This window comes from Toxorhynchites rutilus, chromosome 2, assembly GCF_029784135.1.
Source record: "Toxorhynchites rutilus septentrionalis strain SRP chromosome 2, ASM2978413v1, whole genome shotgun sequence".
NCBI lineage: Eukaryota > Metazoa > Arthropoda > Insecta > Diptera > Culicidae > Toxorhynchites > Toxorhynchites rutilus.
This window is the reverse complement of record NC_073745.1, coordinates 228058853-228074527: the sequence shown is the minus strand read 5'-3', so window position 1 is coordinate 228074527 and position 15675 is coordinate 228058853. Positions and strand designations below refer to the sequence as shown.

Below are 15675 nucleotides of genomic sequence, written 5' to 3'. Positions count from 1 at the left end.
TAATTATGTTCAATGATACTCGGAGAGCAAATACGTTGAGAAACAGCTGATATGCAACTATTTTCATAGAATTAATTTCGAAAGAGTTGTCAGTACTGTTTATCCATCGAATCATGGTGTTGATACAAGGGAATAAAAGTATCAACCCCATGGATATATCTTGAACAATCATTGCAAATGAATGAGAACCATCATTTATGGGAGATTTATTCAATCATTCGATGGCATAAACTATTTTTTCGTATTTTCAACAGAAGATTATTTTCATAATAATATTGTATAGTATTAGAATAGTTTTCAAATATTGTAAAAAAACTGGTTAATTATGACATAATCTTCGTGCAAATTGCGGTTTTCGTTCGTATTCCGATTAGATAAAAACAGTTCAATAGTCATTTGGATTGTGTTTAAACAAGGGTTCGATGTCTCCAACGAATGTTTCATCAATTTGGAAAAGAAACTGTATTTGTGCCGAATATGGGTAACGATAGTATTCTGGTTTACATATTTTTTTTTCCTATTCATAATTTCGCAAACAAGCGTCTTGAGTGATTTCAATATTCGCGAAAAAAATGTAAATAATTCTACTAAACAGGGTCGCTATAGAAGACATTCCAGATACGTCGCTTGGATGGAATGAGGGCTGGCTGCCATACAAATGAAACACAAAGTTCTGCATCACTCGAGAATTAATCAAGCAAATGAAACCAAATTAGGCATATGGAGGTTTTATGGTGCAATACATGCTTCTATGGTGGTTACACAATCCTCTCCCCTCTCTTAGGGTGGGCTGTCATACAAATGAAAAACAAATTTCTGCATAACTCGAAAACTAATCAAGCAAATGGAGCCAAATTTGGCATGTGAAGATTTTAGGGGGCACGAAACGTTTCTATGGTGAATAGACGCTCTTTCCCCTCTCTAAGGCGAGAAGAAGGGAGGGGTCTGTCTTTATTATATCATTTTTCTGTATCAAACATTTATTTCATGTAACGGAGAAACATGTTATTTGCAAGTGGTTGAAAAATCTGGAACGAGAATTGTGTCTGAAAATAATCTGATATTATAATGATGAGTTTTGGTAGAAGTACTAGGAGGTTTTTAGTAAAAGGTAAATTCAAGTCAATTCAGGTGATGTTCCTTAAAATATCCAAATATCCAAAGCATGAGAGTTTGAGCTTAAAAATGTTTACGCATCTTCATTCCACGAAGATTTTCCACGAAGTTAGAGCATTTAAAAAAATTCTAAAAATTCGGACATTTTGATTTCGCATTTTTGTTCCTCTTTTTTTTTGTTTTATGTACATAGTCAAAAAATATGAATTCATTGAGTGTCTTTGTAATTTCTTTCCAATGATTTTTTTTTCTCTGTCGAGCGTCGCTTGAAAAATATTAAAGAACGTATTTTTCTTATCATATTGATATGAACCAAACATAATTCAAAAAAACAGTTAAATTATTTGAAGATCAATGAAAATAATTGCTAAATGTTCTTTCATTGCTTGAAACGTGTTACTCCGAATCATCTTCATCCATTACTGAAGGGCAAATTAATTTTTCGAGATCTTAATTAAACAAACATGGTCAGTAACAAGTAGGTACTATTCAGTATTCTTTCATTGATTGCAGAAAATTTTTCAACCTTATTATCAGGATATTTTTTTATTGTGTGTCCTCTTACTAAGCGTTCGGTTGAGAGCTCAATCCCAGGATCCTCCATTGATTGATCTTCTTATTGGCCTTGTTCATCTACAGAACAGCTATGTGTAGAATGAAGATAATTTCTCAAATAAGAATTACTCCAATAAAAAAAAACTGAGTGAGTCGCTGCAAGGCGAGATGCAAATTAACTTTTCAGTTTGAAACCTCTGTGATAGAAAAAAGCAGCATATCAACACATATGATAAAAAGAAAAATAATTCAATTTTATAAAAAAAAATAACCATAATCTCTTAACCAGAATCCGACAAAAAAAATGCACACTCGTCACTTAAATTTCATGACAAAAAAGTGTTTCAACTAACAATTTGGTATGAGTATCGTTGAAAACCTGAACCTGCCATGTGGTTGACGACTGTCAAATTCAAATCGAACTATTCATAATGATTGAGTAAATTTTGACAACAGAATATCAATGTTAGAAAATTTGTCAAGAAAATTATTCCAAGCACTTCACTCACATGATTTCGCCTCTGCCGATAGTGAGTTTCCACTGTCTGCAATGAAGAACAGATAGGAATGGGTTTTTAATCAGTAGGAAATGTGGACATGATGAGGGAAAATCTCTGAGCAGGGAAAGAATTAAATTGGCACCATATGATATGACACTAGAGTAACAATCCTATTTTTATTCTCCAAAAGATGGGTTTTCATGTTTTTTATATGATTGTTATGGATTTCAGAAAAAATATACACTCGACAAAAAAATTAAGGAAAGGAGTGCGAAGTCAAATTTTCAAAGTGATTTTTGAAATACTGTGACATTGTGGAAAATCAACGCATTTTTTTCTTGGTGTTGGTAAAAAAAACAAAAATAAACACATCCTCCACAAGCTTCATGGCCTTCCATCGTGAAGATTACTACAATTGATTTGAAACTGGTGATGTCGCTGTCGCCGAAGTTGAAGACATCTGCGGAAATATTTAAAATGATTCGAAGCATTGTCAGTGAGCGTTTGTTCGCAGTGGAAAAATTAAAAAAAAACAGAAGATAAATAGAAATTTCGAATTTCTACTGGAAAGCGAATGAAAATAATTCCTTTATCCTATCGAGCACTTGTTTCGACTGTTTTGAGAAACAGGTTTATTTTGGTGATTTCAAACGAATAAAATAGTGGGTTGATTCAAAACAGTAATCACCATTGATTTCGAAATCAGATGCGTTTGATCACAGCTGTGAAAAGATTTATTGTAATCTTCTCGAGGTATACCACAAGACTACGAGAGTTTGCTTTTGGATGCAATTCATTTGTTTCAGTTGAGTATTAAATCTTTAACGGTCAGGACAAAGTGATATCAGAAATTTCAACTTCCTGTGATTAGAAAGCTGAGATGCCAAATGTTTATCTTTCCATCAACAACACCAGTCTGCTGACAAAAGATGTTCGATTATTTTCATCTGACTTCCATGTGTTATGGTTTGGTGAAAATGAATAAAACGTTGAAAAAAGCCCTCGAGGTTCGGAGCTGTTTTATCCGTATTTTATCAAGTGATGCTTTTCTAATGCAAAGCTCATGCAACGTTCTTATAATATGGAATGATCAGTATGCCAATCAAATTTCGGGACTGGTAGTGAAAATTAACTTTAAAACTTAATGTTATTTCATTATTTGTTATTTTTTTCAGTTGAATCAGTCTCCAAATGTATGATCTTCATTTTAAGAGATGGCGCCTACGCTTCGACTGAAGCCGTTCGGAAAGCCCTAATGCAATCAAAATGTCCTTTTTAATTTTGCTTTATTTTTGAGAAACATTCTAATGCCATATCATGTCAATATGGCAGATAATTTAGGTCACAGGATGCGCCTTGTGAACTTGAACGTTTTATCGCGCCACTTTGTGGATTGTGATAGTCGAGTTCAATTCGATGGATTATGGTCATCTAACGCGCCAAAATCCTGAGCCAAAATATTTTCTAGTACCAAAAGATTATATGTGGACACACCTTTTTCGTACATGCGGGGCAAATGGGGTTTTGCGGGGAAAAATTGACTTTTTTTTTTGAAACTTTTGTCGATTCAGACAAATCGTAACCAAACCAATAACGGATCTAAATAGCTTAATCATTTTCTTCATACGGAATCTTTGCTACATAGAAATTTTCCGTGTATTCAAAAATCAACCTACCGTCTCTGATTGATTTATTTTCCTCGACAAATGAAGATTGCTTAGAGGATCGATAGGCAGATTTGGAAACTCGATAGAATCATGTACGAGGATGAATTATTTCGTAGGCGATAAAAAGTAATTATATATAATTAATTAAAGTAATTTCACACATATTTCAAATACTTGACTCACCTAATTTCGTCATTTCGAGTGAGATAGTGAGATTTATACTATTTTTACTATTTGTATTTGTGAGTTTGTGAGTACAAGTGGTAACGAATTTCAATGTATTCATCATGATTAGAGAAATTCTGCGAGCAGAAAATGATTTTGCATTGGAGTTCATAGCGGTCAGAAGGATTATTTTCATTCTTCCAAAGAAGTATTCACATGTTTCGGAAGTCGGAATTTTTACTATTTTACTATTTAAAGTTACACCCAGAGATGCCAACCTTCCTTATTTTTTCAGGATTTCCCAGATTTTTTAACACGTTTCCTGACATCCTGACAAACATTTAATTTTGCCTGATTTTTCCTGATTTTTGTACTTTTTACTCTATCAAAATGAAAATTATCCGTAATAAATATACTGGGTTCCTGTCAAAGTTTCACTGGTTGGAAATGAAAACTGTAATAATAGTATAATGTGTATATACGAGTAGCCGCAGAGTTTTTTTTTTCATAGTTCGCGTATTTCCACCGGCTCAGTTTTAAGGAGCCGAATTCTTAATTATATTTTTATAACTAGATATACATACTGTTCCTAATTCTATGATTTGTAAGGTAGAAGAAAACCGCTTACTCGCTGTCGACTCGAGTTAAGATGGGTAACATATTTTTTTCAGGAAAAGGATGAGGCATAAGAAGATTATAAAGTCGCAGTGTTATTGATGAAAAATTACGTATCAGAGTTTAATATTACTCAAAAGAAACTTTTTTAATTCAAAGTCAATATGATAAGATGTTATACAACATTTGCTCGTCAGATTCAAAGTTGAATCAACTTTAATGCTGAAACTTTAGTAATTATATCTATGAACAAATAACATAACTTAAAATTCAAAAAAAAAAAATCAACAGTTTTTCCACTGCTGATAAATTGTTGAGTATGTATGTTGAGTATGCAAAGTATGGGAGATGAATTCTAAGAAATTCTGAATATTGATTTCAAAATATTTCTCAAAATCAAGTGAGGATTTCTCAGAAAAAATACAAACGAACAAACAATCTCTGCAAAATTCTCTTAATGGCAAAACCTTCAACTTTATGGCTAGCATCAAAATACCTTGAACAGTTTTCGACGACAAAACTAACATGTTTTGAGAGGGCAGTATTTTTGAGCTGCGAGAAACATAGCGATTGTAGATTGTAGAAAAAAAAATAATATCATAATAATAAAAATAAATTAAGTTGAACTTTTCGGACAACCCAATATGAGCTATCCTGATTTATCCTAATTTTTATTGTCATTCTTCCTGATTTTTGAAAATTACAGTTCTTCTTGAATGGCTTTAACGTTCCCTTGTGGAACTTTTGCCGTCTCAACGTATGTATTAACTAGCGTCATTTATTAACACTTGGTTGAGATTTCTTAAGCCAAATAACACGCCTTGAATGTAATCCGAGGGGCAAGCTCTAGAATACGCGTGACCACGGTGCAAGTCGAAGGATATTTCTTTGACGAAAAATCCCCCGGCCGGAACGGGAATCGAACCCGAACACCCGGCATGATAATGTGAGACGCTAACCACTCGGCCACGGGTGCACATTACAGTTGGCAACCCTGATTTCACCTGCTAATATAAACAGTTGGAAGTCATGGCGGTCGTCATTTTTTTATGGGTTCGCTATTCAAAACAAATTTTTTTGTGTTAAAAATAGTGGATTTTGTGCACACTAAGGAGGAGAATTTCAATAGGCTTCTCACATTTGCCAAAACGATAAGATAAATTTACACTAGAGTAAACTATCTTAAGGGAGGACCCCGGGCTGGAAGGTCGGAAAAATCGATTTTGTCTGCATTTTTGGAAAGCTTATGCCCTCAGAAACATTGTTGTTATTTCTCGATATTTGATTTCGATTGAAAGTTACAACCAAAAGTATGAAGTCACCTCAAGGGATATAGTATTGCTGTACGAATTTTTTTTTCGTTTTTCACGAAACCGTGTTTTTTCTGCTTTATTTCACTTTATTCACCCTCATCCAAGTTAATCACTACTCGCGACAAGCTCTTCACTTTTAGCTTATATATTGATCATGCATTTGTCAGATGCTAATTTTTCTACTAGATAGTATCCTTTACAAAATTGTTCGTGTGGAAACTTGTGATATCGACGAATTCTAGACCATTTGCAACGTTTTCTTCTATTTTATTATTTTGATTGAAATTTCTACCCAGACATTCGCCTGCTTCTAGAAGCTTGAGGTGAATGGGCTATATTTTGACACAGTTGAAAAAGCTAGCATATAATTGGTTATGTTTTATTTGTAAATTAAGGACCGTATCGTTATTTATGGGTACGCCTTAGAGTCTCCGTCTGAAAAAGACTATAGCTTGTTTTGACAGCTGTTTATTTTTCTCCTGTTGTTGACACAGTTAGCGTTCAGTTAGCATTGTTAAAAGATCGTTTTTTCCTAAAAGTGCAATCATGAGAGGGCTAACAGAAGAAAAACGAAAATCCATTGTGACCAGATACTGCTCCGAAACAGGAATATCAATGAGAAAATTGGCGAAGGCGGAAGGAGTAAGCGTCCATGCGGTCCAAAACGCAAAAAAGTGTGGAACATCAATCGGTATGGTTCAACGTGCCAAAGAACGTAACTCACTGAAGGCATATAGAAAGCAAAAATGTCCCAAACGCAGCCAAATTCAGGCAAGTTCCGTGAAAACCCGTGCCCGTAAGCTTTACGATGGGATTTTAAGCAAACGCGAACTGTGCATCGTCATGGATGATGAAACCTACGTCAAACTGGACTACAAAACTCTTCCTGGGGCACAGTTTTACACTGTAAAGCAAGGAACAGATGTCCCGAACGCGGAGAAGTCAATTTTTTGCGAAAAATTCGGTAAGAAAGTGCTGGTTTGGCAAGCTGTTTGTCAATGTGGCATGAAATCATCTCCTTTCTTCACTCTCGGGAATATGAATGGTGAAATTTACCGGAAAGAATGTCTCCAAAAGCGTGTGTTACCGCTCATCCGAAAGCACACTGGTCCGACACTATTTTGGCCTGATTTGGCATCATGCCACTATGCACGTTTGACCTTGGATTGGTATCGCGAGAATAATGTCGATTTTGTGGAAAAGGAGATGAATCCTCCAAATTGTCCGCAAATAAGACCTATTGAAAAATTTTGGGCTTTGATGAAGGGACGACTGCGGAAGAAGGACAAGGCAGCCGATGACCTTGAGCAGTTCAAAAAGGATTGGATAAATGTGAGCAAACAAGTCGATGAGACGGTTGTCCAGAACCTAATGAGGGACATCAAGAAGCAGGTGCGATCATTGGCGCGAAAATCAGAATCTTGATTATTTTTTACTGTTACTCCTTTCTTTCATTCATAAGATACAATATTTTGATATCAGAACTGAAAAATAAATGCAATATTTGAAATAAAGCTGTGTTTTGAGCGTACCCATAATTAACGATACGGTCCTTACAAGACAAAGGGACGGAATTTGATATTGAAATATGGATTTTTTGATCATAATTAATAACAATAATATCGTGGACGTATTGATAGCTATTCGGAAATGTTCGTAGTGGGAAAAAATATCGTTATCGAGCACGTTATGGAAAAACAAAACGAAAAATAGATATCGCACGTTTTGAATGAGGGACAAATGAAACATCTACACATAACCAGTATATTTCGTCTGATATTACATTGACGGGAATGTTTTCTGCAGTGAATAATACTGTTTTTTTTTTGCTTTTTTGAAGCATAGAAAAACTATGGATTGAATCAGTTCATCCACCGTTCATCGAACGTAAAATTTAACCATTTTAATGTTGCGCTGCAAATTCTGTTTTTGATGTGATCAGCTGTATGTAGTTTATCGTTAGCTACTCAAAGATGAACGACACCATCACAAGAAATCGCTATCGAATGAATGGGATACGTTCCTATCGAGCATTAAAGTAACAATGGACACGACATATTGCAACACATTTCTCTGTAGCCTTAGCCATGACCGGTACCTTGGGTTATTTCGTTAATGATCTATTGGCTATTTTTTTATGTATAAGAGTGTCACGTATTTATTCGACTAAATTCGCATGATGACATTTTTTGTTTTGAAATGTGAATGCAGCTGACACACAATTTTCAGAAGATAACAGAGAATCAAAACTGAAATATGACCTAAGGCCTAAAAATTATTCTTTCTTCGCGCCATCCTCTTAAAAATTTAAGGAAAAATTACGTTACATGTGGAAAAACCAACAAATACGAACGCATTTAAATAAAAATTAGAGCAAAACCGGGTCTCAAAGTATTTTTTTTTCAAAATTTTGAAATGCCTGAAAATATATATAATTTTTTTTGTACCGCGAAGAACACTCTCAAAATTCTGAAAAAAATCACATATACCTAAAATAGACGTAACATTTTTTGATGAAAAAATTGTTTGAAAATAATTATCGATACACCTTATTAAGATGTACTTTCAGTATTTTTTTCATATTTTTGTCTCAAAGCTATTGAGAATGGCGTGAAAAAAACCGAAAAGGTGCATTTTTCACGATAGATCCTATGGTGTACCATATAAGAACTCAAATATATGGTACTACTGCCAAAATGTTTTATTTAGTACAATGATAGTCATTGAATCTCTATTGAATCTCTCAATCCAAAAAATTTTGTTTTTCAAATTTCAGTATTTTTTAAGTACTTAAATTTTTAATGAAATTTTTTTTTTGAGATTTTTTCTTGATACACCGTAGTAAAATGCATATTCAGTTTTTTTCTTCAAAATTTTATCTCGAAGCTTTCGAGGATGGCGTGAAATAAACGAAAAAATACGTTTTTTCACTATAGATCCTATGTTAAACCACATAGGGGCTCAAAAAAAAAACCGCCAAAATTTCTTTTTGATTATCCTATACAATATTTGCCATACAGCTGGTGATTTGGTTTGGGGGCACTTTTTACTCCCTTACCCGGCCAAGCCCTTTGGTGAGAACAATTTTTTTGTCTCCAGAAACCACGGATTCTGCTCCACTGTGTTCTCGTGGATAGTTGAAAATAAAATATGAAATGTTTGCAATGGTATTGCCGAATAAGTAAAAGTGATAACGATGTGGAATCAGAAAACGAAAGTTAAAGCGATTAAAAAGTTTCAACTTGATCGATACAAACAATCAAGTTTATCATGCATTTTTGGGACTAATGTGAACCGTGTCGAAAATGTTATTTCATTTAGCCTTTAGCATTCGATAAATTATAGAATTGACTGACTCATTGCATGGCATTTTTTTTATTCATTTTTCGTGGACAAAATCTGTTTCTGGAAGTTTCAGCTCATTCGGTTGACAGATGTGCTGGCACATCACATTTCAAAATTGTGTGTGAATGATCACTTATTATCAAATGGAAAACATTTCCAAGGAACAAGATAATCCATAAACATCATACCACTATTTTGTGAGGACAATATTCTTCGGCATATTTAAAAGTGAATATCTTAGTTAACCTTTCAGTGCCATGCTGTCACTAGCAATATTGTTCGTTATTTCGAAAATTACAATTTTGCTGAAAACATGGTCTTCCTGTCAATCAATTTTCCAAAGCGCACGGTGATGGCGTGAATTCACATAATCAAATGCAAATACCAAATTATCGAAACAAGCTCAATGTAATCGTTGGTTTTTGTTGTTTTTTTTTATTGTTTCAGATTGAGCTCCAAAATTTAGAGCTGTATCATTTCTTCATACATTTTAGCCAAAATATCCGTACAAATTGGAAACAGAATAAGCCAGCTCATCTCTCAACCGAAAGAGCTGAATCTTTCAGAAATAAAGTTTTCGCCAAAATTCACAAAACTGGGAGAAACTCTAATAAAAACTTGAACTTTTAGTTTTTCTTGTGTCAGTCTAATGTTGGGAGACTGTAGAGGAATTTTTGTCGGAATTTTTAATAATGAATTTATCACTGCTCATCGCACGGAATTAGATCACATGAACCCAGGAGTTAAAACACATTCGCATTTTTCACGAAACTATGCATCTAAACACGATTGACATGATCATACAAGAAGTGTTGGTCGCATTCATTCGAAATATTGAACACATTTTAAAACGCAGGATGTTTCAATTCGAATGTTCATTACTTTCCATTTATTTTACAGACTGGCTACTTTTTGGTAAGTTTCATCCTTACCAAAAAGCCACATATATGTAATATCTGTATATATTTCTTTTTAGTTACGAAAAATTTACTCAAAAAAAGCCCACCCGTCAACATGACCTATTTCTTTTACCTAACAACTTTAATTTATTATTGATCGTCGCACGTAACTCACCAATGGAACAAATTAGCACCTCCATCACACATGTTTATGAGATTTCTGTCAATCGGTGTCCTCCAGAATAGTTAGAGGAAACTGTGTCAATGGTCTGAAACAGAATTGATTGAAACAGAATCTACGAGATGACAAACTGTACCTTTTCGAATTCAAACCCCGAGTTATCGCCCGTATCAACATTGGGCTTACAAAAACTCGTGGGACAAGCAAAAATTGCTAAAAAAATGAGTTAAATTGGTGTTCCCTGTCTGCCACATCTCCGCGAGTGGCACCAGGCAGCAGTGGCACCCGATGTATGTTTACATGAAATCCCACCACACGAAACCCGGCCCAATTGTGAGCGGCAAAGGAGCGAACGAGCAGGAGATGTTCATGTAGAAAATAATATGAAAATCGATAAAAATTTAAACGGATGAATGAAATGCTTTATGGGGGTGGCTGCAGCTTACACATCATTTTATATACACAACGGCAGAGGCACAATGTCCTCTCGTCATCGTCGTCATCTCGCTCTCCAGTCGTCGGAGGAAACTCAGCAGCGAGTTAGCAGCAACAGCAGCATCATGCGAGGGGTTGGTATTTATTCTCTCTGCTATTGCTGCTGCTGCTTTTTAATATTTTCTTCGTCGTTTTCCGCGCGCGTTTTTCCTTCTTGGGTGTTTCGGGCCATCGGAAGAAGAAGATGAGAGCCACAGACCAAACCAACCAAGAAGTCGGACGGGATGGGCGCCTTCCCGAGTTGGGTCGCGCAATCGATCATTGAAATTTATTCGGCTTGCGGCAGGAAAGGGGTATTGAATTCCGGAGGAAAAATATTCGCCTTATTCAAGGCAAGAAGAAAACTCAGCGCCCAAGGAGATAAATATGTGTTGTCGGGGGCTGCCGGGGTTGGTTGCCCTCAGTGAAAAACTGCAAGCGAAAATAAATAAGCAATCGATGCGTGGGATAAGCGGGTGTGTGAGGTGGTGGCGGTGCCCGAAATGTGTTTTCCTTATCAGGACACAGCTTCGACGATGGAGGATATTGTATAGAGTATAGAGTGGAGAGCAAGAAACAAAATCAACTTACAATCACTTGAGGAAAGTCAACTTTCCCTTGACGAACGATTTCTATCATATGAACCATATGGAATGTATTGAATTCACTCGCAGGAACCGAAATTAATATTGGAATAACTTTGGCTTCTCCTTCGGATGCTTTCAATCTCTAGTTTTGTGTCAGCGTAGCGCACTGAGTTTTTTTTCTTCTTCGTCTTCTTCTTTCACTTAACTATGTGTTTTCATCGGTGTGTATTTTTTTTTCAGCGGTTATCTAGTGAGGGTGGTTTGAGTTAATGTTATTAAATTGAATGAACCCACGAGAGAACGTATCTTCTTCTCCTCCCCACGCGCGCCGTGGTTCTCTCTCACTCCTCCCGTTCCGTCTTAACTATGATTGGTCTTCTCTGGTGTGTGTATGTATAGTTATGATTTCATTCGATTTTTCTGTGTTTCCTCATTCGAGGATCTTCGTTTCAACACTGAACTACTTTAAACAACTATCGATAACCACCCCCAACTTGCACTTGACTGGCTGTTTTTTTTTCTCGTTTGATCAATTTATTTTAAACAGAACTGTTTCTACTCGCTTGTTTTGTTTCCGTTCAATATTTATAGATATCGCTGAACTCGCTCACTTGTCCTCAACATCACGCGCGATGCACTTAACAATTTTGGTTCTAACTCGTCGCTTCTGCGTTACACCACAAAAGTTGTTTTTTTTTCGCTTTGTTATCACTTTTCTCGTTCTGTTGTTGTGTTTTTTTTTTGTTATTACTTTTCAAACTTCTCGCAATGATGAAAAGCGAATCGTTATATCAAATCACCTGCTGACGGGTTGAATTGAATGAAAAAAAAAACTATTGATGAGAATCGATCGGAGCGTGGTTTGGATGAACTTCACTGTCACATTGGCGAATAAATCGCGAATCGTGCGGATGCTAGCGCTACAATATGTTGACTGATTTGAACATGAAACATTCGGGAATGGCTAAATGACGAATATTTCAATTAAAGTTGTAAACTTGGAGTTAAATTTCTTTATGAGAAAATCGTTCAATTGGGAAAAAACATTCAATTTAATCACCATATTATAGTTCTAACGACCCGTTCGGACACGATCCTATGCGTTTAAATATTGACTCATTACTTGTTTGAAATCACCAAAATGTGCGAACTCGGTCTGTCCGAATATTTCTGGATCTAGCGACTCGAGATGGCCAAACACTGTCCCTAGCCGTGAACACGAGCCTCGCACTTGAAGTTCGAAAACGGTTCGACTGCTGTGTGACTCTGCCGAAAGGAAGGATCGAAAGATTGCTTGCCCCTCTTTGAACTTCCTTCCGAGAAGAATCAGGATTCAACCTGGATTCCCTTTAAATTTCGCGATCTTCCACTCCTTGTGACGGTTTCCGAAAAACACAGACACAGCTTATAGACAGATAATTAAATATAACAACAAACAACAAGTGTATATGATCACGACTTAACTATACAAAACTCAATTGTAGACTAAAGCACGGGCCGCACGTCGGTTGTTTTGTAAGTATTTAGTAACACACCGGGAAAAACGGGCGCTTCCGAACGACTTCGGAAATCGGGTGCTTCTTCTCCGTTTTCCTCGCTCTTCTTCAATGGATGTACGCTTGGAAAAGCCGACGACTCGTGTGTCGATACACACCGAGTGTCCCTTTACACAGGCCGTGTGCGCTTCTGTGCTTGTGTGTGCGTCCACACACACACAAAGCTGAGCACACGCTGACAAATACACGCGTGTCGGGCAGGAGGACGAAGCGCACAGGAAGCAACTGGCGAAAACCACTTGAACACCACGTCGGGAAACCCAGTGCGAGGGGGAGTTGAACAGCCAAACGAACGAAACACGGCTCGAGCAGTGGTAACTCTGATTCGAGCAGTTCCCCTCATTTCACGTGTATTTCCCCACACACAGACACACCCATACCATCGCAGCGATACGAACAAAGTAACACTTTGTTGAACGATACCGGCCGAGGGAAAATAAAAAACGAAAACAACCTGAAACCTTGCCACCCGACATTGGCACCCCCAGTAGTGAAATGTACCACGGGAACCGTCTCTGCGCATGTCCGTAACCCCTCAAAACCTACCCGTTCGTTCGTGTTCTGCCACCTCCCGATGATGTGTCCCGCTTCGGAACAACAGACTGTTGATTCTGTTCGAAGAATTACATAATTTCCATCCCCAAAGCAGATGTCTTCACACATACACGTACCACAACTACATGCTTACGTTGTGCGACCCGATGTGGCCCCACCAGCTTCGGCTCCCGATCGGCCTTTCGAGCGACACATCTATAGGCCCCCCTCGCATCATCAACGACTGATACACATGTATAGGCTATCAACACCCGACAACCGACACGGTGACCTATACCGATAGCAGCATCCTGTGGCAGCACCACTCGCTCACTTTCCGACAGGGTCGTTCCTGCTGCACACAGAGGCGGGGTTTTCCCTCGAAAATACATGCGCAACACCTTATCACCCGCCGCCGCCGCCACCTCGCACACCTAGCTCACCAGTTTTCCCGCTACCTTTCCATCATCATCATGTTGCATATGCGGTTGTAAGTGTGTAATTGTCTTCTTCCATCGCCAACAACTGCTCCAGCATCTATTTCGCATAGTTTCTCAACCCAATATACATGATTTCGTTAAATCTTTCCTCCATTTCGGACAGGGTTTTCCATCCATCAAGCATTGACGGGGCCTCAAAAATTATCCCTCAATGGCGATCGTCCCCGCCAGCGTTCCAGCGTTCGCCCACGGGGTTCGAATATTAAGTGCGGTTCATCCTTTTTCACTCAATCCCAGCGGCCGCCGTCAGTCCTGTTTCGGTTCAGATTCCGAAAGAAAGAGTGACTATTTTTATGTCTTCAAGAGCTTCACGTGACCTATTCTTCCCAACAACAACAATCAGTCAATCGCTTGAGTGTGTGTGTGTGTGTGTGTGTGCATGGGATTGTGGGAGTTTGCGTGAGTGCGTGTAGTGGTGCGTGACGAAATGCGTCCGATAAGAGCGGGGGCACGAGGTATGGGTGAATGTTTTCTACCTCTTTTGCCATCCAGCCTTCCCCGCTTCCCCCTTGGGTGTCCTTCTGCAGAGCATGATTTTTCCCTCTGAACGCAACCGCGCACCGATGTCTCTCTCTCTATGACTTCATTACGCTACGGTAGTCATTAAATAAATTAGCAAAGTTAAATTGAGAGGGAGTTGTGTTGATTCCACCTTCCACCGCGCCTCAGCAGTGTGCAGTTGTCGTCCTTTCGGTAGCGCGATCTTCCTAAATCATCCAGCCCCCGCGTAACAGCGTATGTGTGTATGATGATTGTTTGTGCCCCAAGTGGAATGATTGACTGTGTGATGATTCCTCAGCTCGTCTCGCGGAGTCACCCAAGACGAGCTGCTTTCTTTTCTTCAACCAAAGCATAAAAATTAGCGAACTCCGAAAAGTGAGTGGAGGAGAGGGTTTCCCCCGCTTTGCCGAATTTGAAAATGATTTGAGCAAAAGTGTTATGTAATCGCTTTTGATTTATTTTGAATGACACATCATGTATAGCGGGGTTTCTTAGTGAGTTGCGTTTGCTGCTTTTATTCGTTTCTGCTGCTGCTTCTAGGACCAGATCTTGAGAGGGTTGTTTGTAAACAAAGGCAAAAACCAATTTCAGCATCAGTGGCGCGATATTGAGCCGGGAGGAGTGGAGACAACTCGCAACACTCCCACGTCTAGAATGCTGCCGATTCTAGGCGTGGGGGTGTTGTGAGTTGAATTCTCAGCGAGGTTGAACTTAAAGTTTTCAATGGTTCTGGAAACACTATCGTTGCAGCGTTGAGCGGAAATTTCTCCAGACAACATAGAAACATTTTCATAATTTTTGGTGTTATAGAGGTCATTTATAGTATACTAGCTGACCCGGCAAACTTCGTCTCGCCCAAAATTTATGTTTCGTTATCACATCCATGTGATTTTTTGAATTTTTGTAATAGATTATGTTCTTCGTTACAAATAAATTTGATGAACGTCCTTTTACGTTTGATATGATGCCTAGGACTACCAAAATATGTGAACGGAAGAATTGTTAAACGATCATTGTATTTTACATTTCCCTCTGAAATTATTGCACATCTCATGTTTATGCTGTTCTCGAACCGCGAAAATTCATTCACCTCTAGTATCTGAAATGACGATTTCCCAGGCTTCTCAGTTTAAAAGTACGTTCAAGGGAATCATATTCCGGTCTGCC

The 15675-nt window shown here is 37.7% G+C and overlaps 1 protein-coding gene across 17 annotated transcripts in view; it reads right to left on the bottom strand.

The window, feature by feature from the left end:
* LOC129768064 (CUGBP Elav-like family member 4) overlaps window positions 1-15675 on the bottom strand; it is a 1369849-nt gene that overhangs the window by 455572 nt on the left and 898602 nt on the right. For 2 of the 17 annotated variants that reach the window (XM_055769462.1, XM_055769469.1), the window contains exons 1-2: window positions 12541-12908; window positions 11422-12220 (exon numbers count right to left, since the gene is read on the bottom strand). The exons of 9 other annotated variants lie outside the window; for them this stretch is intronic. In XM_055769462.1, the coding sequence (XP_055625437.1) occupies window positions 11422-11478 (57 nt within the window). In that variant the 5' untranslated portion in view covers window positions 11479-12220; window positions 12541-12908. Of the gene's footprint in view, window positions 1-2180; window positions 2217-11421; window positions 12221-12540; window positions 12910-15675 lie in introns of those variants that run through there. 6 more of the 17 variants (XM_055769455.1, XM_055769456.1, XM_055769467.1 and 3 more) reach the window with 6 other exon arrangements.